This window comes from Lissotriton helveticus, chromosome 2_2, assembly GCF_964261635.1.
Source record: "Lissotriton helveticus chromosome 2_2, aLisHel1.1, whole genome shotgun sequence".
Classification (NCBI taxonomy): Eukaryota; Metazoa; Chordata; class Amphibia; order Caudata; family Salamandridae; genus Lissotriton; species Lissotriton helveticus.
The window spans coordinates 295,775,705-295,799,790 of record NC_136060.1 but is presented as its reverse complement, the minus strand read 5'-3'; the positions used below and the strand labels follow the sequence as shown (position 1 = coordinate 295,799,790).

Here is a 24,086-nt window from a genome sequence, read left to right as displayed (position 1 = left end):
ATAAATTGCAACAAAACATATTAAGCTAGCACAAAATACATTTTAATGAGAACACAGTGACTATGGTGCCTGACACAAAAAGAGAGGTATCCACAGCAAGCAGAAATGCCATGTCTTTAAGGTGGAATCGGACACCTGTGTCCACTCATTTGTCCACTCATGTCAATGCTAAGATGCACATATTCTAACTATAGTTAATAGAAAATATATAAATCACACGTTTCACCAAATGTAAGAGTAAAATAAAGTGTGGACACAAATAAATAACGGTTAAGAGAGTCGCAGGAGAACGTTTTATTAAGAGCAAATAAATGATGGTGACACTGTCATCAGTTGCCTGTCTACGTGGAGCTGATTGTTGCTGATGGCTAGTCTTAGCTGCTCCACTGGAGGTCTGGTTCAATCCTTTACCTTTCATTTTAAGGAGGCATGAGGTAGAAAGGAAGTAAAATGTGTTTCGGGGATTCTAGATTTTCCAATTTGATAAATGTCACCTGCATATGTTTCTGTACATAACCTCATTAGGCTTGGACTTCACATATACAAAGCAAGGCTGCATTAACTGTTTTCCAAAACAACAGAAAGTCTAGCTTGCTAGTGCTGAAATGTAAGCAGCTGTCTTGCATTTGGTTGCATTCTAATACTTGCCATTATTTTCTCTCCTACATCCAGTACTTAAAATGCCTAAAAGCTAACACAAAGGTTTGATCTTTGACTCACGTCAGGCCTAATACCATATACCATAGAAACCTTAAACTGACAGGCTATGCCGATTCTTGATTGTATTTTGGACACAATGGAACAGCATTTGTTTCCTTGCTACCACCATCTTTACTTTCATCTCTACCTCCCTTCTATGAGATCACTTTTAACTCCCCTCATTCCAGCTCCTTCCTGTCCCACTCTCCATCCAGAGTGGGACAGGAACTTGTACTTTTTCTTTATTTATTTTTGTACATTTTATTTATTTATTTTTACGAGGGCCTTGCAGATGCAAAGTGCTGCGAAGGCTACTAACTTCCTTTTGCTTTGAGATCACCCACTTTTTGTTATTTTAATTAGTCATTCTAACATGGCCACCCACCAAATTACAATGGTAAATTAAAAAAGGCTACCATGCAGCATGACATAGGCATGCACATGTCACAAGTCATGCACAGGATTATTGTCACAATACATGCATCACGAGCCACACATGGGCACGCAACACAATGCCCGTGTATGCTTCGGTGAACACCTTGGAATGGGGATTCCTTAATATGAAACCCCTGCAAGATTGCCAGCTAAGTGTATGCATGAATGTGTGTGTTTGTATGCGATTGGGAAAAAGCACTGGCAAAGTCAATACTCAAGACGTTTGGAGACAGACCTACTGGTTTGGCCAATGCTTGTTCCACGTAATGTCATTATACTCATGTGTTTTTTTTTCCAAGATTTCCTACTGTAGCCTCTCCAAGTTTCCTACCTTTGAGTTAAAGTGGCTAATCATTAGGAGTATCTCTCTGATCCCATTCCCTTTCATAGCTAAGAGTTTTTGATTGCTTCCCAAGTAGTGTTTTAAGCAGACAAGTCGCCCTGAGATTTACAAAAACATAGACAATGTGTCCTTTTTCCAGCCAATTGTGTCCACTAGGGCTTCGGATTTTGCAATATTCTGTTCAACTGCCTCCTTGCAGTAAAGATTTGGAGGGCGCTTGAGTATCTTATCACTTTGCTTGAGTTTAATTCTTTTGTGAAGTTCTATTCTTCTATTCTATAAAGCTCTATCACTGCAGTTTATAACTCTGCGGTTCCCATGCCTCTGGGTTCTACTTTTCTCGAGGAATTATAGTCAATAATTGGTTGCCACAGCGGTGACTGTCAATCCATGTAATTTTAGGACAAACACATAGTACTGATTTTAACCCATTTAGGGTGAAGCACCAGACACTGCTTCAGAACATTTAATATAATGAGATACCAAAGAAGGTGTCAATAGGCGCAGAATGCACAACTTTAAATCTTAAACTTGTTGTGCCTAAATTAAAATCAGGTAACTTGCTGTCTTCTGCACAGCAGTTAAAATGTGAACTGTGACCCAGAACTCGAAGGCTCTGCATCTCCTTCATGGAATAAACCTGGTAGGAGTTTGCAGTGTCTTAGGAAAATGTATTTGCTCTTAAACTATCTAAATCCTTTTTCTATGAGTAACAACACTGGGCAGAGATAAAGCAATATGTAGTAATAGGGATCCAGTGGCATCACTAGTAATGACACCTTAGCCCTCTGGTGGTAGTTGCCACAAATTGTAATCCATCAGAGAAGATGTTCTGATAGCACACTGGATACTCACACCTCTGGGCCCTGCTACGGTTCATGCTGTACTGCCATCACTATTTATTTATTTTTTTAGTTATTTTTGCCATTTGTAAAGAACGCAGCTACCCATGGGTTTCCCGGCGCTAAGCACTACTGTAGCATGACTGAAGACACTACCATTAAAAGAGCCACGTTTTAAAGAGTTTTACGGAAAAGTAGTAAGGAGGTGCTGTTGTGTGGCATTTTAGGCTCCGAGTGAATTTTCCCGATTCATGCCCTTATGTAGGTACAATTCACATTGCCCTAATATATATGTAAATGTAAATGTAAATTGATACTTGTATAGCGCACTACTCATCCGCAAGGGTCTCAAGGCGCTTGTACGAATACCGCTGTGGAACCCATCCTGGCTTTCCCTGTGAGGTGTCCACTCCTGGGCACCCCCAAGGTGGAGGCCAGGCATCCTTAGCGTTGTGGTGGCCGTTGTGGAGATTAAGCAAGCTATTGCCCAGAGTTGCAGAGTGGGACTCCATGATTGGAATAGGCACCGAGGCGAGAATTATCAGGTCCGTGGAATTCTTTTTGAGCCCAAGACCCCCCGAGACCGGGAATTGAACCCTGGTCCCGGGCCAGACCTCTGCATCAGGGTCTGCCGCTCTAACCATTGAGCCACACTTCTCCAGGCATAGAAAGCAAGCCCTTATTTAGACATAGCCCATGCAGACCAAATACAGGCATGGCTACTTCCACCCGTACCAAACGTCACAACAATTTCTTGGAAAATCAGCCTAAACAGTTAGGGAACTTCCCCTTCCTTGAATATTGATTTGTCCAAGAACTCATGTACTTTGCAAAGAACGACTATTCCCTAGGGGTTCTTTCCTGACGTTATTATGCCCGACTTTATGTCAAACTATGGCATTCCTAGACACCTTCAAGGTATAAATATACCTTCACTTGCTCTAGCAAGACACGGTGGTTCGGAGCAGTTCGACTATCTACTTGCCTGACGCAGCTCGCTACAGCAAGTGCCGAAGGAAGCTGACCCTCCAGCTGACCCACTGATCAAGAGGCTGCCTTTCTCGCGTCGAGAATCCAGCTCCTGTGTTTCCAAGCTCCCCTTGCGGGGTGTTGGGAAATTGAGTCCCGAGACAGAGATACTAGACCTCCTTCATTCTAACTAAGGTATGGAGCTGATTAGAACCTAGAGAAATCTTAGATAGATTCTTGGCAAAAACAACAACTAAACCTATGCTACACGATACTTACTTCTTCCCGCGTACTAGACTTAGGTTAGGTACATTGGGGTAGGCGTATTTAGAAGCACCAGTTGAGTATTTTTAGTCATTGTTATTTATGTATGTATTTTTATATGGCTTAGAAACTATACAATGCTCTCACAGTATTATTTTATAATATTGTTCTCGCTGTACGCATTATACTTTGCAGTCTGCATTACGATTGTAGCAGTTCACTTTTCTTGCATGAGAAGGAAGACTGTTCAATAAACCTTTTATTGAAAACGCCCGTCTCTCTGTTTCTCTGCAACTCTGTAGAAACAAAGAGTGCACAATTGACTTAGTTAAATACTTATCTATTGTTTCCGCGACTCTAGAGATATATTTCTTATTCTAGGGAAACAAAGTTGTCATGTTTATGCGGTTGTCAGAAACTAATCCCTTCTTGTGAATTCGAGAAAGTTTCTAGTGACCTCTGAGCTAGCTGGCACTCCCTATTACGTGTAATATATTCAATAGAGACCTAGTCGACCTCAGTCCTACGTCTAATCTATAGGATATGTTATTCCAATGCGCAGAGCCTATTCGGAATATAGGAACTACACTACAGTGCAGTTCCTCATATACTGAGATAAAGTATTCCATATTTTTGGACCCAGGTAGGACAAAGAGTGCCCACCTGACGTACCTGATGTATTCTAGGTACACAATATTGTTCCTGGTTTTTCAGATCTCAAATTATGTGAGGGAATATACAAGGAGACTAACTCTTGAATGTATTCAGGGCCTAGCCCAGCCTTCGCTTTTAACATATAGCAAAAGGTTTTAAAATGTATTCTTTTTTCGATCGTTAGCTATGGCTGCTTGGGGATGCATAGACAGATCTCCATCAAGCCAAACACCCAAGCTTTTTACTTTTCGAGAAGCGGTGGGAGCAGTGCCTATGGAAGCCCGCCAAAATTTAGGACCCCATAGTTGAGGATTTTTTCCCCTTTCAATTTGAGAAGATTTGTCGTCCATCTATGTGGCGATCTGCTTGAGGCAGTAATTGATTGACCCAGCGTAGTGTTTCTGATGGGAAGTTTGTGAGAAAACTATTTGGGTGTCATTGGCATATGAGTACAATGTGATACCACACCTCTCCACCACATCTGCCAATGGACGGACATACAGGTTAAATAAGAAGGGACTTAGAACCCTGGGGACTCCTGACATGAGGGTCTGCATCTCTGACTTTTACATTTACATTTCTGATAGCATATGGGTACAAAGGTTGATGTTGTACTGCCATCAGTAGTTGCCATTTATGTTTCTCATAGCATCCTGGGTAGTGTCACCTCCAGGACCTGCAAAGGCTGATGTTGTATCACCATTGGTATTTGTCATATATGTTTCTGATAGGACACTGGATATTATTACCTCCAGGCTCTGATGCAGACAGTTCAATACAAGCGTCATGTTATCCAGCTCTTAACATAAATTAGTTCATATTTACTGCAGGTAAATGAAATATGATAACCACCTTTTCAGGGGTGTTGCATATCTGAATATCTGAAATATTTCAGTGCCCAACAAAAAATAACCATTCCAAATTAAGTGCACTTCATAGTTTACCAAGACAATTATTGTTAATATACCACAGGAAATTAAAATGTATTTATTAGATATCAGCCAATAAAAATGTGGTGCTGTTCGGTTTAGAGGAAAACATTTGTATAATGTAATATTTGGGATCTTTGTTGCCTCTGAAGCTTTACAATAAAAGCATGCAAGCTCAAGACAGCCGTGAAAAACAGACATTTAAATAAACTATTTACAACAGTTTCCAAACCACCATAAATGTCAGGCTTACAGAATAGAAATGTAGAGAATGTTCCAAAGGCAAGGTAACAGAACCTAGTATTCCGAGGGGTATAGGGAAATGTAATTAGACCCCATTTTGTTAATCTGTGTATCAGAGCAATTTAACTCAAAAATATTTAATTTTCTTACCTGATTCAATATTCTTTGTTTGGTTTTGCACTAGTTCGGGAGTATTGTTAAATGCTGCATATCCCTAAAATAAAAAAGATGTTGAAATGTTCATTGTTTGAAAAACTTTTGTACTTTTAAGAGCTGAAACAGTTTCAATAATTAACAGTCATTTACTTTTCCTGCAGTCACACAGAACAAAGAGTGAAGTTTGTAAAACAAACAAATGATTTATCTTAAATGAATTATATTAACATTACAGTAATGTATAGGCACGCAATTTCTATTTGGCGAAGAAAAGTATGTTTCTTCATATTTAGACTGGCTATAGTTAATGTAGGCCTGAATTTAAAATGGCTAACACTGGTTTCCACCTTTGCTTTGTAACACGTGAACATTTTATTTCTAAGCAGGCTGGAGTGCTAATTGTCCAACACTATTTTCCTTTTCCTTCTTTTTAATGTGAAGAAATGTTTTTTGTGCGATATAAATGACATTTTTTAATTAATAGGGCATTCAATAAGACAACTTCAGTGGGCAGCCTCCAAGTACATTATGTTATTACATTTAATGCAAGTTTGAAGGGCACAGAGAGAAGTTTGTTAGTGAGAACCTGATTGGATAGTCTTATGAGTTATGAGAATTGCATGTATGTGTAAATTATTCGTATTTTTTGTTTAATATATTGCATAACTGAATTGAGATTTTCTGACTCAGACTTTTTCTTAGATGATGAACAGAGCAGAGTAGGAGATTTAGATTACTTTCTTTCTTTCAGGCAACCCTAAATTGATTCGTCCTCTGCTTTATATGATTTTGATTTAATTGAAATGCATATTAATCGAAAGATACACATTTTTATTATAGATTGATGTTTACCTGATTTTTGTCTTCTGTAAACTATTAACTTTTAATAAACCTTGATAGTTTGAAACTAAAATATTTTCGGTCCTTTATGTGGAGTCTAATGTGCTTCAACTACTACTGAATGTATTTGATTTGTTGACCAGACACATGTCTGGAATCTGATCCATCCGATAGCTCTTCATGATCCCGAAATCATGCTTATAAAATAGCTCTACGAAATACACTTGCACTCTTTGATTGACTGCTAGATCACAAAATAATGTTGGCTGAGGGTATTTAATGACCTTGGTGGTGAGTAATGGAAAACCACAATGGTTGCAGAAAGAAATTCTACAAAGACTATTAATCAAACAAAAAGAAAAACAGGTAACCACAAAAGGAATTTGTCAAAATAGTATGAATTATTACTAGATTTTCAAAAAAGCCAACACACTACAGTACAATGACAAACAGTTTGTCCTCATTTGTTACACTAGACAAACTTATAAATACAATACACAGTGTAAACAAAAATAGTCCCAATGGCAGAGGGTTTCCAATGGAAGTGAAGTTGCCCGCATTACAGCAGAGACAGAACACAGTCAATGCTTTATCCCAATTGGCTAATGGTGCGTCTATAGTGTTTCAACTTGGTGAATCAAAGACCAAATACTCACACAAATGACCATTGGACTGGCCACGAATGGCGTCTCAAGATATCAAAGGCTCATGGGTTCACCTATGTCAAATTAAAGGACAGTTACTATTGTGTGTCCTTAGTGTTGCATTCAATAGATCCACTATCCAAGTAAGGAATTAGAACCACCACCAATACCGTGATCTAATCACCCATGTAATAAGTTAGGGACTCAAAACTCATGGAGTCCACTGTTACTGCAATGATAAACGGAAGACAGGATTAATGCTATCCCAACATAAAGGAAGTCACTGAGTGATGATTAACTATTGAAAAACTCACCAAATGCCGTTCAAACTTCGGCACACATCAAATTAAGAATTGTCTACAAAATATAATAGGGGATTAGATTATAATTAACTCACATGTAAAAGACTTCTATATCCGTGCTTGGCCTCATATGTAGCAAACGGAGCACTGAAACTTTTTCAGACACTCACCCCAGTCAGAGATTTGGGTTGAATCCACCATCGTTCTTTAGCTCACTTCGTCACCCTAGTTCAGACCCAGCCATATGCAAATCAGTCTTGACCCTGTGCCTAAGGAGAATAGTCCAGACTGAACTACCAAGCCAGGTCTTCCCTGGACCAGAAACAAGTATCCTGGAACTGGTTTTGGGGTAACACCCCTCATCAGCAAAGCTTGCTTGAATCCTGCTGGTGTGATGACTTTTCTCCAGTTGTGCTTTTGGGCTGTACAACACTGAGGCAACAGAGGAGATCAAAGTCTATTGACAGCAAACACAGGTTTTGCAGAACTGACAAATATCTGGGTTCATCAATCTCTCAGATGCTGGCAGCTAGGTTATTCCAAAGGTTCCCTAAGTAAGGTTCCATAAGAGAACCGAAAAAACTCTGCTGCAGGTAGGTCCCCCCCCTAGCCACCACGCGGTCCTCCCCGTGCTGTGCGCTGTTGCGCTGTTGAGACGCTCTGTCCACTACTCGCTCTGACCACGACTGCTCCTCCTGGTAACTTGTGCCGTTCTGCCTTATTGTCTATTTGCCTTCTGTATCCATTATTGTAACTTGTGCCGTTTTCTGTTGTTTTTTCCCCTCATTTGCCTTGTGTACATCTGTGCCTGCTCTCCCCTTCGCCGTCTGTACCCTCGGTCTGGTTCCCATTGTGTCCCTTTGCCTTCTGTTACCCTGTTGACCCTGTGAGTGTTGCTCCCTCGCTCCCCCTTTTCCTTCTGTGCCCCCCCGCTTCCCGCTTCGCCCTTGCTTTCTGCCACTGCTCCCTGCGGCCCCACCCCCCCCCGCCGTTCCCATTCGCTCCCCTCTCCCGCCTCCTAGCTGCTCCTCCTCCTCAGCCCCTCATATGGAGGCCGCCCGGTGGTAAAGGTAGCGACCATTGACCCTGCCTGCAGGTAGGTCGCCCCACTAGCCACCACGCGGTCCTCCCCGTGCTGTGCGCTGTTGAGACGCTCTGTCCACTACTCGCTCTGACCACGACTGCTCCTCCTGGTAACTTGTGCCTTTCTGCCTTATTGTCTATTTCCCTGCATTTGCCTTCTGTATCCATTATTGTAACTTGTGCCGTTTTCTGTTGTATTTTTCCCCTCATTTGCCTTGTGTACATCTGTGCCTGCTCTCCCCTTCGCCGTCTGTACCCTCGGTCTGGTTCCCATTGTGTCTCTTTGCCTTCTGTTACCCTGGTGACCCTGTGATTGTTGCCCCCTCGCTCCCCCTTTTCCTTCTGTGCCTTCCCGCTTCGTCCTTGCTTCCCGCCGCTGCTCCCTGCGGCCCCACCCCCCCCTGCCGTTCCCATTCGCTCCCCTCTCCCGCCTCCCAGCTGCTCCTCCCTCCCTCAGCCCCTCATATGGAGGCGGCCCGGCGAACGCGCAGCAGGAGCGCCGATTGTGCGCCAAAGGCAAGCCCGTCTACGCCCATCCGCGCCTGGACCGCGCCCAGCGCCAGGACCCTTGGCCCCCGCCGATGCAAGACTACCCGACGGACCTACGACGCCGCCACCCTCAACGCACTCAATACCGGCCGGAACCCTGCCTGCTACCGAGCCACCCCGAGACGCACCCACGGACCCTTCGCCTGCCAAGCCTGCCGATTCACCTGCCTCCGGACCTGCACCACCACCGCCAAGTCGAGCACCAGCAGCAACCACCTGAAGTGCATCCTGCTCAACACTCGCTCCGTCCACAGGCACGCCGTGGAACTCTGGGACCTGCTCGACGCGACAGCACCGGACGTCGCCTTCCTCACCGAAACCTGGATGAACGCCTCCTCAGCGCCCGACATCGCCATAGCCATCCCGGACGGATACAAGATCACCCGGAAGGACCGCGTCAACCAGACGGGAGGAGGCATCGCCATCATACACAAGAACACCATCCGCATTTCGACTAACTCCGACAAAACCTTCACCGCCGCCGAACACCTGCACTTCCAGATACACACCGACCCCAAGACCACCCTCCGAGGCACCCTCATCTACAGACCCCCGGGACCACGCACACAATTCAGCGAAGACATCGCAGACTTCATCAGCCCGCACGCCCTTCCCTCCGCCGACTACATCCTCCTAGGAGACCTCAACTTCCACCTGGAGAACAACAACGACAGAAACACCACCGCCCTGCTGGACAACCTCGCCAACCTCGGACTCAAGCAACTGGTGAACACCCCCACCCACCACGCCGGCCACACACTTGACCCCGTCTTCTCATCCAGCAAACACATCTCCTTCAGCCACGCCACAGGACTCCACTGGACCGACCACAGCTGCGTCCACTTCAGCTTCAGAAGAACTACGACCCACCACCACCCGCAACAGGTTCCCCGCCGGAGCTGGAGCAGATCACCGCCTAGCAGCACACCGCCTCCCTCAGCCAGAACACTCCCACCAGCACAACGGACCCCAACGAAGCAGCCAGCAACCTCACCAAGTGGCTGACCGCCTGCGCCGATGATCTCGCACCACTAAAGAACCCTCCCTGCAGACCCGGCAGCAAGAAAACCCCCTGGTTCACCGACGAACTCAAGGATTCCAGGAAGAACTGCGGCACCCTCGAGAAAGCCTGGCGGCTCGACCAGACCACAGACAACAGGACCGCCCTCAAGCACGCCACCCGCAAACACCATCAGCTGATCCGCGCCACCAAGAAGTCGGCACTCAAAGAACGACTGGACAACAACGCCCACGACAGCAAGGAACTCTTCAGCATCGTAAAAGAGTTCTCCAACCCCAGCTCCGAAAACAATGACATCACTCGCTCGCAAGACCTCTGCAACTCGCTCGCCTTGTTCTTCCACCGCAAGATCGCCGACATACACAACAGCTTCGACGCACAGACCACGCACCCTACCACCGAACCAACGCCCGCACCACCACCCTCTGCAACTGGACCCCGATCAGCACCGAAGACACCACCCGCACGATGAACTCCATCCACTCCGGATCACCAACCGACACCTGCCCACACCACGTCTTCAACAAAGCCGACGCCATCATCGTACCCCATCTCCGGGACATCATCAACTCCTCCTTCCGCACCGCCACCTTCCCGGAGAGCTGGAAGCACGCCGAGCTGACCGCCCTCCTGAAGAAACCATCGGCGGACCCCACTGACCTCAAGAACTACCGTCCCATCTCGCTCCTTCCTTTCCCGGCCAAAGTCATCGAGAAGACCGTCAACAGACAGCTTGCCGCCTTCCTCGAGACAAACGCATCCCTCGACCCCTCGCAGTCCGGGTTTCGGGCCAACCACAGCACCGACACCGCCCTAATAGCAGCCACCGACGACATCAGAACCCTGATTGACAACGGAGAAACAGCGGCCCTCATCCTCCTGGACCTCTCTGCGGCGTTCGACACTGTCTGCCACCGCACCCTAGTGAAGCGCCTCAGCAACGTCGGAATCCAAGAGAAAGCACTGGAGTGGATCATCTCGTTCCTCGCCGGAAGAACCCAGAGAGTCCGCCTCCCCCGTTCAGATCTGAGGCGACTGAAGTCATCTGCGGAGTACCAAAAGGATCTTCACTAAGTCCAACCCTCTTCAACGTCTACATGAGGCCCCTCGCAGCCATCGCACAACAACACAACCTCAACATCATCTCCTACGCCGATGACACCCAGCTGATCCTCTCCCTCACCAACGACCCCACCACCGCCAGAGCCAACCTACACGAAGGGATGAAGGACGTCGCCGTCTGGATGAGGAACAGCCGCCTTAAACTGAACTCTGACAAGACGGAAGTCCTCATCCTGGGATCATCCCTCTCCGTCCTAGACGACTCCTGGTGGCCCCCGGCCCTGGGCACCGCTCCCAAGCCAACGGACCACGCACGCAACCTGGGCTTCATCCTGGACTCCTCCCTGTCAATGACCAGACAAGTCAACGCCGTCTCATCCTCGTGCTTCAACACCCAGCGCATGCTCCGCAAAATCTTCAGATGGATCCCCATTGAAACCAGGAAGACCGTCACCCAGGCACTCGTCACCAGCCGACTGGACTACGGGAACACCCTCTACGCCGGAACCACAGCCAAACTTCAAAAAAGAGTCCAACGCATCCAGAACGCCTCCGAACGACTCATCCTAGACATCCCCCGACACAGCCACATCACCGGACACCTGAGAGACCTGCACTGGCTCCCCGTCAGCAAGAGAATCACGTTCAGACTCCTCACCCACGCACACAAGGCTCTCCACGACCTGGGCCCCAAGTAACTCAACGACCGCGTGACCTTCTACACGCCCACCCGCCAACTATGATCAACCAGCCACGCCCTCGCCACCGTACCACGCATCCGCAGAGCCACCGCCGGAGGAAGATCCTTCTCCTACCTGACTTGGAACTCCCTCCCCACCCACCGCCGGCGAACCCAAGACCATCTCTCCTTCAGGAAGCAGCTCAAGACCTGGCTGTTCGAGCAGTAACATACCCCTCTCCCCCAGCGTCTTGAGACCCTCCCGGGTGAGTAGCGCGCTTTACAAATGCCGTGATTGATTGATTGATTGAATAGTGCACTTCTTTGGCAAGTGAGGAATTGCCACCATGGGTCCCAGCTTCGGTGGGACTAACACTCAAGCCCCAGAAATAAGAAAGCTGATGGGCTTATGAAAACCTGTACTCTGCTTGGGGAACAGAGGTTCCAGCAGTGAGGATTTTTTTATCTTATAAATTCAGAACATGTTCGTCAGACAGCACGATTAAAGTGGCTGGGGATTGTGAGTAGTGCTGTGGTATAGGGACCACAACCCATGGGGGCTCTCATTCTGATGTGTTAAGATTACCCATGAGCACTGGAATTCTAATACTAGCACTGAAATATGACTTCTGCCCTTTCACCAATGTACTGATTAACCTATGATTGATTCCAAGAATAAAGGCCAAAAATCACACACTTTTTACATAGCTGCCAAGTGGTGCATGTTCATTTGTAACGCCTTTAGCCGTGCCTGTCTTTTCAAGCACCAGCATACAGTGTAAGGTTTTTAAGTTTGTTAGTAGATGTAAACAATTCCAACATGCAAAGAGTTGCTGGATAAAAATACAGGACTTCCTCAAGTAGTCATAAAAAACATAAGGTTACTTGGCAGCAATAGTTTAACATTTTACAGCAGTCTATTCTATATACCATAAGTACTTCTTTGGCCTGGAAAACCAAATATACACCCTGCTCGCCTATTTTATAGAAGTGTTCTATTTAATTTTCATTGTGCAAGAAAACAAGAGTGTTTACAATGCCATATGACTTGACTTAGGTACAGTGTTTAGTCAACATATTTTCACTAAGTATAATTAATATGCAACCACAGACAACATCAGTGCTAACTTTTCTAACACAGCATACGTTATTGGTACAGGTGGCTAGGGCTGGGTGAAATTTTATTTTTCATGCTGCAATAAAGGGATTGTAGCACAAATCTATTTGTCACAGAAGAAAAATATGGAGAAAGACAGAAAACGAACTGAAAACTGCCTGTGATGGGGACAGTGCAGGCATTTTGGGTATTATATTCAGCTTTTTTGGTTCTCCTTCAAACATTTTTTGCTGGCTGGGTAGAATGACACACATTGAATAATCTGTCCGAAATGAGACCCTTTCTAAAGCCTGATTTTTCTTTACAAGCAGATTTGGGTAAAAAATGTGCCTGCGACCCTGGAATACTGGATGTTATTCTTGGCTGATGGAATAGGACACCTATAGTATATGGTGGTGTTACCCATGCTAAATTACAATGTTAGAATTGTGGTCTCTAGTAGTAGAGGTATGCACCCTGTATACGTTGGTACCACCACTCTAATCAGGGTAAGCTAGATAGTCCAAGAGTAAGCACAAGATCTTCAGTGGCTAAAGAGTGAAAACCCAGTCTTTCACCAAGCCCTTACTGCCAAACCTTTGGATATGTCTGTGGTCCCACCCAGTACCCCTCACTACTCTGGTGATGCAAACAAACTGAAGGGTTTCTTGATTGTGTTCTTCGCTCTTTCTCCAGGCCAGTTTTTTCATGATCATATTAAGGTGGCATATCTTATTAGTGCCTTATCTAGGACAGCACTCACATGGACGACCCCTTTAACAGACACCAATGTCCAGTGTTTGTTGAATAATTTCAATTTTTTTAACATCTTTATATGAATGTTCCAAAGACCCGGCCTCAAGTTCTCAGCTGAAGACAATCTCTGTGACATTCAGCAAGGTGATCCATATGTATTGACTTATATAACCCAGTTCTGTCAACTAACAGCTGAGACCACTTGGGTAAAATAAACATTGATTACTCTTTTTCACAGGGGCCTAAAAGAGAAGATAAAGAACAAACTGGTGCACTCGTCCCAGACAGCATATTTTTACATCGCTAGTAGATCAGGCCTTAGTAATTGAGCATAACCTACAACAATGTAGAATCGAGACATGAAAGAGCTGCTCATCTCGACTGGGAGTTCTTGAATTCCTGCCCAAAGGACTGAACCTTCTACAGAGTTTGTCCAGTGAAGAACCCATACAAATTGGTGTGCCCAGTGAATTCCTTTTTGAGGTGGAGAGTGAACATTGTTAGAAGCATGGGTTATGCATATATTGAGGGTCCCCAGGACATTTAATCTGAGCCTGGCCAATGCATTCACAGAAATTGTTGGGAAAAACCAAGTCCCATCCTCTGGGAAGGGAGAAAGTATGGGAATACTGCAAGTCCCATTCATTGGCATTTCTAGTGATAACCTCATTCCGCTTTTTCAATTACTAGTCTTAGTTGGATTTCCCTATGGGAAGGAGGAAAGGATTCTGGCACTTCTTGACTGGGAAGCAAGTGGTTTAAATTTGAACGAAAACTGGACGAGAGAAAGAAACATTCCCCGAATAACTAAGGAGTATGCAGAGCAGGTACAGACAGTGGACTGTACACACTTGAAATCGTGTGCAGTTAAAGAAATAACAGCTCCCTTAAAGATAATTCTTGCCAAAAACAAAGCTGCCATCTCCTCTGACCTCATTGTCTAGCCTAATCATACAGTCATATTTGATCTTCCGTGGTTAGCACGACAAAACCCTTATTTCAATTGGGCGACCAGAACTATTCCTATGTGATCTCAGTTCTGTCATAAGGATTATGTTACTTACCCTGTAAGCATCTGTTCTTTGCATGTAGAGCTGTAGAGTCACATTCTTTGCATACTCCTGCCATCTAGTGTTGGGTCCGGATGTTTGCAAGTTGTTTTTCGTCAATTGAGTCTTTCCCAGTCATGATAGTGCAGTGCGCATGGGCATCAACTCCATTTTCAGAGAAGTAAGTGTAGTACAGAGATTTCCATGCGTATGTAATGTGGATAATAAGAACTGTAACAACCACAGGTGTCCAGGTAGAAGGTAGGGCGCATGTGAATCTACAGCTCTACATACCAAGAACAGATGCCTACAGGGTAAGTAACATAAACCGTTCGAGGTATGTGTGCTGTAGATACACATGCTTTTCATAGATTGTATAGTAGTATTTTCCCAAACAATGGATAGCCAGTGGGTGTTGCAGTTGTTTGAAAAAGTGTTTTTAACAGTGCTTGTCCTACACTAGCTTTTTGACGTGCTAACACATCCAGACAATAATGTTTGGTAAATGTGTGTGGTGTAGACCATGTAGCTGCCTTACATATGTTAGCTAAGGGAATGTTACCTAAAAAGGTCATGGATGCTCATATTTTGTGAGAAGAATGTGCTCTAGGAGGTATAGTTAAAGTTTTTTATCTTTAACATAGCAAGTTTGAATACATTTAATAATACATCTAGAAATTCCAGATTTAGAGCTAGGATTCCCTTTTTGAGGTGGAGCACATGCAATAAAAAGATGTTTTGTTTTGCGAAAATCTTTTGTTCTATCAATGTAATATAATAGTGCTCTATTGTCATCAAGTGCGTGTAGAGTCCTTTCTGCTACTGAATCAGGTTGAAGGAAGAACACAGGTAGCTCAACTGATTGGCTAATATGAAAAGCAGAAACTACTTTTAGAAGGAATTTTGGGTTTGTACGAAGAACCATCTTTATGAAGTTGACAGTGGCGGCTCGCGGAGGGAGTGCTGCGGGCGGTGGGGTTTGGTGTGGGAGGGGCAGGGTGGGTGTTTAGTGGAGTCAGACGTACAGCTAGGAGTAAAGCAAATAAATAAATTAATAAACTATTCACCTTCAGCTCGCTGCATCGCCAAGAATTGTTGTAGTCTTCCCCTGACAGGTGTAAAATGGTCGGGGGAATTGTAGGCAAGTCACTGTTTGTTGGCATATGGAGAGGTACGTGTGCCCTTACCTCAGCCTTTGAAGTCGTTTCCTCTGTACCCGCCTTTATAGAAACCTCTTGATGGCAAGTGTTAGACCTGGCATCCTTGGCGTGGTTTCCCCTGACTTTTTGCCTCTACCTCCTGTGCTGGATTTCGTTTTTGCTGGTTTAGATGCTTTGGGCACTTTGCCACTGCTGATCAGTGTCAAAGTGCAAGTGCTCCCTAGGTAAATTGCTAGTGTGATTGGTTATCCATGATTGGCATATTTGTGTAACCAGGAAGTCCCTAGTAAAGTGCACTGAGTGTGCCAGGGATGGTGATTCAAATGCTACTAGTGGGCCTGCAGCACGGATTGTGCCACCCACATGAGTAGCCCTAAAATAGTGTCTCAGGCCTGCCACCGCAGTGCCTGTGTGCAGTTGCTAACTGCTATGCTGACCTGACCACTGGCCAGGCCTAACCCTTCCTTTCTGTACACATTGGATACCCCTATAGAAGGCCCTAGGTAACCCCCTGGGCAGGGTACAGTGTAGGTGAAAGATAAAGTATTTATGAATTACAGCCATTTTGTTCGTTTTTCACTATTGAAAGGCTATCTTCCCCGTAGGCTATAATGGGGAATGCTGTGTATAATGTTTACCTACATATCTTCCCATAGGAGCAAAATAGAAAATAAAAGTCTGGTAACCCTGAAGTCAGAATTTAATAACACATCTTTTAGGAAGGATGGTTTTTAAATCCTGAAAAGTGGCTGTTTTCTTGTCTGACCTTTCTGTGTGCCTTGGCCTGTATGTGAATTGACTGTCTAGTGTGTGAGTAACAGGGGCTGGGGTGGCTCCCAGAGGCTGAGTGAGTCATCTCTGTGCTGAATAGCTCCATCTGCATCTTGAGTGGTGGGAGGGGATAGCACCTGGGCCTGAATAGGGCTGCGCATGGCTCCACCTCCTGCTGGGCGGCTGACGACCCTGCCCCTCTCTCTCAAAGGAAAGAAGAAGTCAAGTAAACAAAGTGCTCCAGGACTGACCAGAACTGGTTCTGACTAAGCCAAGGCCTCAGAGAACAAAGAGAATATTGGTATAAAAAGGGCTACCCAGACTTCAGAAAATTAGATCATCCTCTAATCAAGAAGGAACCTCTGCCAAGGAGAAAGCTGAAAGACTGAAGAGGAAGGAAGGAATGTCCTGCTGTGTGTTTGTGGGCTGACCTGCAGTTGCTTTGCTGCCAAGGAGAGGGGAAGGACTTTGCTGTTGTTGTGTCCCCTTGCTTGAAGAGATCTCCAAGGGTCTAGGAGAGCTGGCCTCCTGTTAAGAAGTCCCAAGAACAAAAGGACTTCACCCCCTGCTTCCCCCCTGAACTCTGCTGAGCGAGTCCTGCGCTTCCTAGAGTGCTTGATCCAATTGTGGGGCCTCTGAAAGTTGTGCCTGCTGTTTGGGGAGCTGGACAAGAAGAAAAGAAGAAGATCTGCAATTTTCACGCATCACTCGCTTGCGGAGCGCATCGTCGACAGTGCGAGAAAATTCCTGTTGCCGCGAAGATCGTCGCAGCGCCTGTTGCTGCTGCAAGAACCAACGCATCGTTCGCTTGCGGAGCGCATCGCCGCAGTGCGGGAAGATTCCTGTTGCTGCGAGTATCGTCGCCGAGCCTGTCGTCGCTAAGTGAGATCTTCGCACCGCTTGCTTGCGGAACGCATCACTTCGCTGCGAACATCGTCGCAGAGCTATCGCATCGAGGGGCCGCGAGAGGAGAAGATTGACGCTGCTCCGCGCATCGCCGCCGCACCTGAGATCGTCGCTGTCCCGAAGATCGTCGCATCGTGTCTGTGCGAGATGCTTCCTACCGAACCTGCGCACCGGAATCCATACAAGGTATCTCATCCCTCCCCATACACACCGGATTCGTCGTAACACGTCCACTGCATCCGGCGGGGCTGTCGCATCGCCTCTTCAGGGTCTCAGGAGTGACGCATCGCTTGTTTTTCAATGCTGCAGCTTCTATTTGGAACTTTTGTTGCATCTACAGGTACTTTGGGCTAAAAGTGATGCAACTGTGGATTATTTTGACGCAAACCCTAGAACTCTTTTAAAGTTATATTCTTGAATTGTGTATGTTGGATTTTTGTCGTTTTGGTCTTGTGTAGTTTAGATAAAGATACTATATTTTTATAAAACTGGTGTGGAGTACATTTGTGGTGTTTTCACTGTGTTACTGTGAGTGTTGGTACAAATACTTTACATATTGCCTTTGATAAGTCTGTCTGCTCGTGCCAAGCTACCAAGGGGGTGAGCAGGGTTTATCTAAAGAGTGTATCCCCCTTTACCTGACTAGAAGCAAGGGTCCCTATTTGGACATTGGTACCTACCTCTGCCAACTAGAGACCCCCAGATCTAACAGCGAGGATTGTGTGTTTGACCTTCATGAGGACACATTGGGATCAGAGCAATTACCTTTGGATCCTTCTCTATAAAGTGAGCAGTGAAAGGAGCCTCTATTGGATGGTGACTGAAGTGCTCCCACTGATTTCGCCAATTCTGTGTCCTTCTTCATTTTCTCAAGTGACTCATCTACTTGAGGTCCAAATAGATTCAGTTTGTCAAAGGGAGAGTTAAGAATAGTTTGTTGAAGCTCCGGTTTGAACCCAGACATTTCCAGCCATGCATGTCTTCTAAGAAAAATGCTGGCATTACTACCCCCTGCTGCAGTATCAGAAACATCTAGTGCATATCTGATAGAAGAATTAGAAATACATTTTCTCTCCCCCACTAATTCTTGTCCTTTTTTCCGGTGTTCTTCTGGGAGATGTTGAAGTAACTGCTCCATTTCATCCCAGGGGACCCTGTCATATCTTGCTAGTAGGCTTTGTGTGGTGGCTATACGCCAGGGATATGCCAATGTATCCCTGATGCATCTATTAATTTAGACTCTGTGTTTGGTGGTGGTGCATCTGCTGAATATTGAGAATGTATTTACTCTTTTCTGAGCAATGGACACAACTAAACGGAATTTAAAGGCAACTGTCCTCTAATAAAAATTGGATCAGTGGGAGGAGGTTAGTATGTTTTGTCAACCCTGGGTGTTAAAATGCGAGTCTTTAAAAGTATCCTCAGCATGTTGTATCATGCCTTTTAACATAGGTAAAGATTGTGCCGTCTTCTGTGATGTTCCAAAAGTTTCAAATTAAGAATCCTCCTCTAAAGATTCCTTATGCAGTGTGACCCCATAGTATGATGCTGCTCTGGAAATTAACTCCTGGTATGCTGTCTTGTCATCAGGAGGTGATGGCTTTGTAGGGAATAGGTCAGGATCATTATCCATTGGAGGATCAATGTTATAATCATTCCAAGCATGTGTGTGCGCAGAACCCTGTGGTGTAAGGTCTGAAGGGTTTGGGTCTAGTGGTGGTGAAGATAGTATAGAAGTTTGAGGAACAAGTTGTATAGGGCTTGTAGCCATGTCATTTTTCTTCTTTTGAGGAATTTTGTAACTTATATCCTCTGAAGGAATGTCCCTTTTGGAAGGTGTGACATTTTTAGCTAGTATGTATCCAGCTTCTGGATTAATGTAGATTTCTTTCTGCTTAGGATCCAGCTTTTTCAGCATAATCACCAGGACTGGTTCCGGAGGCTTTTGATGAGCATCCAATGTTTTCGGTGCTGACATTTTCGATGCCAAGCTGGACCTGTCTTTTTTATCCTTCGGAGCCGAAGGTTTCAGTGCCGATGGTAGTTTTTCTCGACTCGGTCTCCAGCCGGAAGGCTTGACTGGTTGTTTCGGTGCCGAGCCCAAGGGCGGGGCATTGGAAGTACTCTCTCGGTGCCAACCATGGCCAGAAGGTAGGGTGGCCCAGAAGCCTTTTGTTTGATGGAAGAAAGTTTGAGAGGCAAAGGGGCTTTGTTACTCAGGGCACCCAGTCCCGCTGGAACATCTATGAACATAAGATTTTAGATCAGGGAGGATCGGCCGCTATAATCCTCCTTGTTTTTAATGCCGCATTCGACACTGTAAACCATAATATCTTACTTCAGCGGCTCTCCAGCATAGGGGTCTCAGGGAAAGCTATTGCCTGGAACTTTTCTCTCTGATCGCTCTTTTCAAGTGTTTGAGGGCGACATTACTTCTCTGAGCAAGCCCCTCGACTGTGGTGTGCCCCAGGTCTCTTCCCTGAGCCCTACGTTATTTAATATATATATGAGCCCCTTAGCTGAGATAGGCCGTCCGTTTGGAAAAAAATCATCACTTATGCTGATGACACTCAGCTAGTGGTGGCTCTTAATCAATCACACACTGCGCCCAACGATCTTAGGGACTGCCTAGAGGAGGTCATCAAATTGATGACTTTGTCATGCCTCAAACTCAATGGCGAAAAAACTGAGCTTATGCTCTTAGGTAATTCCCCCCTCGCGCACGATCAAGCCACTGTGGCCCACCTGTCACGGCCCTGCCCCCATACCAAAGAACAGAATCAAGAGCCTGGGTATTTGGCTGAATAAATCTCTTAACTTTAATTTCCAAGCAGCCAAATTGTCAGCTATCTGCTTCGGCCCACTTAGTCTTTTGCAGAAGATTCTTCCCCTACTGCCCTTCCAAGCCAGGCAGATTATGGTCCAGGGGCTTGTTCTATCCCGGTTGGATTTTGGGAATGCCTTGTATCTGGGGGCCCCCCAAACCACTCTGAACAAGCTTCAGATCATACAAAATTGTGCGGCATGAACACTACTTCAAATTCCCCGCCGACTCTCTGTTAAATCTGGTTTGAAGAGCCTTCACTGGCTCCCTGTCAGAGAAAGAATTGAATTTAAGACCCTTTGCATTACTCATCGAGCATATTGGAAAACTGGTGCTGTCATCAATCACTCATTGATCACTCCTTACAACCCTACCAGACAGCTTAGATTGTTATCCTCTCGCCTGGTGACTGTACCCAGGATCAAGAGAGTCAGATGTGGAGGTCGGTCGTTCTCATATAATGCCTCAATACTCTGGAATTCCCTTCCTTATCATTTACAATCAGGGTCTAATTTACTCTCCTTTCGCAAACAAGTAAAAACCCTGCTCTTTAATAAAAACTGATTAATCTCTTATACTGCTTCCTGCCCGCACAGTCTGCAGCGCTAGGACGCCTCAGGGTAGCTATCGCGCTTTATAAATGGTCTTTTCATTTCATTCATTTCAAACACCTGCAGTTGCAAGAAGATGACAGCTTGGAGCATTCAATTTTCTTTCCCACTTTTTGCCTGATTCCAAAAAGAATTATTCTGTCCTGGAAAGGGAACTTTGGCCATGAAACTGGCCTGCTCTGAATTGAGACACTTTTTGATGGGGGCTCCTTTGAAACCTGCACAGATCATTGTAACTTACAGTGCTTTTAAAATTTACAATGTAGAAATAGCCGACAAACCCATTGGGCTTTTTTCCAAACAATACGATTTCTTCATCACCTCCATTCAGTTACTAATGACTAGACAGAAGATTTTGATAAATCTCCAACTAAGAAAAGAATGAATGAATGAATATATATATGCTGATGCCCATCGTAATTGGGCCTCCGATTACAAAGTGGAAGACAAGATTTGGTTGCCCTTTACATTTCTGCCGTCCCATCTCCGCTTTACCAAATTCAACCCTCCCAGTATATGGGCCTTTTAAGATTTCCCAAATCATTAATACTGTTGCCTTTAAGATGCAGCTGCCCGCTGAACTGAAAGGTTCATCCCGTATTCCATTCCTCCCAGTTAAAACGTGTTGAGCAGATCCTTTTCAATGTCTTTTTACTATGCTTATACCTGTTTCCTGTGAACAATGAACTTGAATTTGAAGTACAAGAAATATTTAAATCTCATATTTTTATGGGTAGACTATAGTTTTTGATTCTTTGGAAGGGAAATTCAACCTATGAATGATCTTGAAAGGATGATTCCTGAGTCCATCCCCAGGTACTGGTACAGTGCTTGTTTAAACAGCTTCCACCCAAGTCTGAAGTGTCAGGAGTGGGGCATACAGTATCTCTCCTGCCTCGACTTGCATCCTGTCTGGGCCCTTTTCCCGAATCTTACTTAAACGAGCAGATGCATCTTCGGTGGCTGTGGGAGGAGCCGACAGGCCACCATAATCAAAATGTACCCTATCGCGGCCAGGCCCCTATTACAATGTTGGGGCACGTCACTCCCCTCCATGGGGGAATAGCCTGCAGAGATGTCAGCAGTGTCTCCATCATGGATCCACTTCTTCCTGTCCCAAGGCATTCTGGGACTTACTTGTTCGAAGATGCCCACCTTGTAATTCATTTCTATGGTACTTCTCCCAATCTAAGATGGCAGCATGGATTCTTGATGTAACTTTCTGTTTTTCCCCTATAAAAAGAGAAATTCTACCTGCTGTTTTCATTGCAGCATTTCAAGTAGTAAATCTCATTATGTCCCTCGCATCTTGCTCTTTTTCTGGTGTCTTTTTCATCATAAAATCTTGGCAGTTTCTTCCTTTCTTGTTCCTCCCTGTGCTGCATCTGTAACTTTCAGCCACCCTTGTCTTTAATTCTTGCCCTGCAGTGTGCAAAGCACCGGGCCCAGTTTGTCTCCTCTAAAGCACTTTTAGTTCCACAGTCAACATATTTCAAGCATCCAGAAGCTCGTCACCGCAAACTACAGGTATTTTTTTGCCTCCTTGGCTTTTTCCCCCTGGGTGCTCCTTCCTGAAAGCATTACCTGCTTGACATACGCTTGCCGGGGGCAATGTGGTTTCTGGAAGGGTTTGCCCTTACCTCAAGAACGCAAAGTTTGTGGAGATCAGACTGTCCAGAACTGAAGGCAGTAACAAGAATCCATTCAGATGTTGCCCGAGTGACATTTATAGTCAAAATTGGGTCATGTGTCCTAGGTCTGATAAATACGTTTTTTAATCTGGCTCCCGTGATTACTATCGGTGCATCTGAGACTAACAGAAAGATTCGAACCAGCTGGTACATGCTTTGTCATAAACTTGGGATCTTGGAGACATGTAAGCAGTGGCTGCCTTGTGGTACTCTCTCCATGGTTAGATGATACAGGGCTTTGAATATGCAAGTGTTTCTCCTGCTCATTTTTATTGATTAGCTGAGGAACTGATCTTTGATGAGAATGACCATCAGCCTGCATCCACTGCATCAATACTGTAGATGATTTGCAATACATGAATGAATGAATGAGGTAGCACTTGTTGAGCGCCCGGTTACCCGAAGGCATCCCAGCGCTGAAGGCAGTGCAGATACCTGATTCAAGACATTTCAGGGAAAAAGGAAGGTTTTTACTGCTTAGTTCATGTGATTTAGTTGTGAATGAATATGGAGGGGGGTGTGATTCCAAGTTTTGGCCACGTTATATGAAAAAAGGCGACCTCCACTTCTCATTTGTTTAATTTTTAGAACTGTCATCAAGTGTTTACTTTCTGATCTTAAAGCTCTTTTGGGCTGGTAGGGATAGATCATCGCCTGAATCATCGGGGTTCCTTTTCCAGAAAGTGCTTTATGTGCAATGCACATAGCCTTAAACTGAATCCTCTCCTGGATTGGAAGCAAACACAGAGAGGCCAGAGCAGGTTTGGCTGAGGGCCATTTGGGACATTTAGGAGCAACCGGGCTGCACAATTTGAACTGTCTGTAGTATTTTGGTTGTAGAAAGTGGGGCTCCTAGGTATAGAGCGTTAGCATAATCGAGTCATGACAGGATCAGTGCTTTTCCTAGCAGCCTTCTGGCCAAGAGAGGCAATAAGGGAAGAATTTTCCTGATCATCCTCAGAAGGCCATATCAGGTGGCCGCTACTCTCTGGGTTTGTTCCTTAAAATCTAGGTTAGAGTCAAGCACGACTCCTAGGCTTTTTATATGCTTTTTCGGGACCGGAGGGGGGCCCAGACAGTTAGGCCAGAGGAATCTACATTGAGGGAAGCAGAGTTGCCGAGAAGCATAATCTCAGTTTTTGTCCCATTAAGTTTCAAATATGAGGTGTCCAGCCATCTGGACATTTTTTCTAGGCAGGAGGTTAGGGCCAGTCCAGAGTTGTCATTTTTTTTCAGGGAGATGACTAACTGAGTGTCGGCAGCATAAGTGACAAACTGCACAATAAAACGGAATGACTATATGCGCCAGGGAGCTCATGTAGACATTAAATAAAGTGGGACTTAATGCAGATCCATGAGGAACTCCACATATGAGAGGCACTTGTTTAGATTGAATTTCAAAGACTGACAAGACTCTGTTTTCTAAAAAAGACTGTAACAATGTTAGTGCTGTTACTGTCACTCCTACATCTTTGAGTCAAGAGTGGGTGGTTGACTGTGTCAAAGGC

The 24,086-nt window shown here is 45.2% G+C and overlaps 1 protein-coding gene across 12 annotated transcripts in view; it reads right to left on the bottom strand.

Annotated features, from left to right (window-relative positions):
* Positions 1-24,086, bottom strand: part of PROM1 (prominin 1) — a 588,333-nt gene that overhangs the window by 192,895 nt on the left and 371,352 nt on the right. For all 12 annotated transcript variants that reach the window (XM_078678433.1, XM_078678442.1, XM_078678438.1 and 9 more), the window contains one exon: positions 5,529-5,592. In XM_078678433.1, the coding sequence (XP_078534559.1) occupies positions 5,529-5,592 (64 nt within the window). The remainder of the gene's footprint in view (positions 1-5,528; positions 5,593-24,086) is intronic.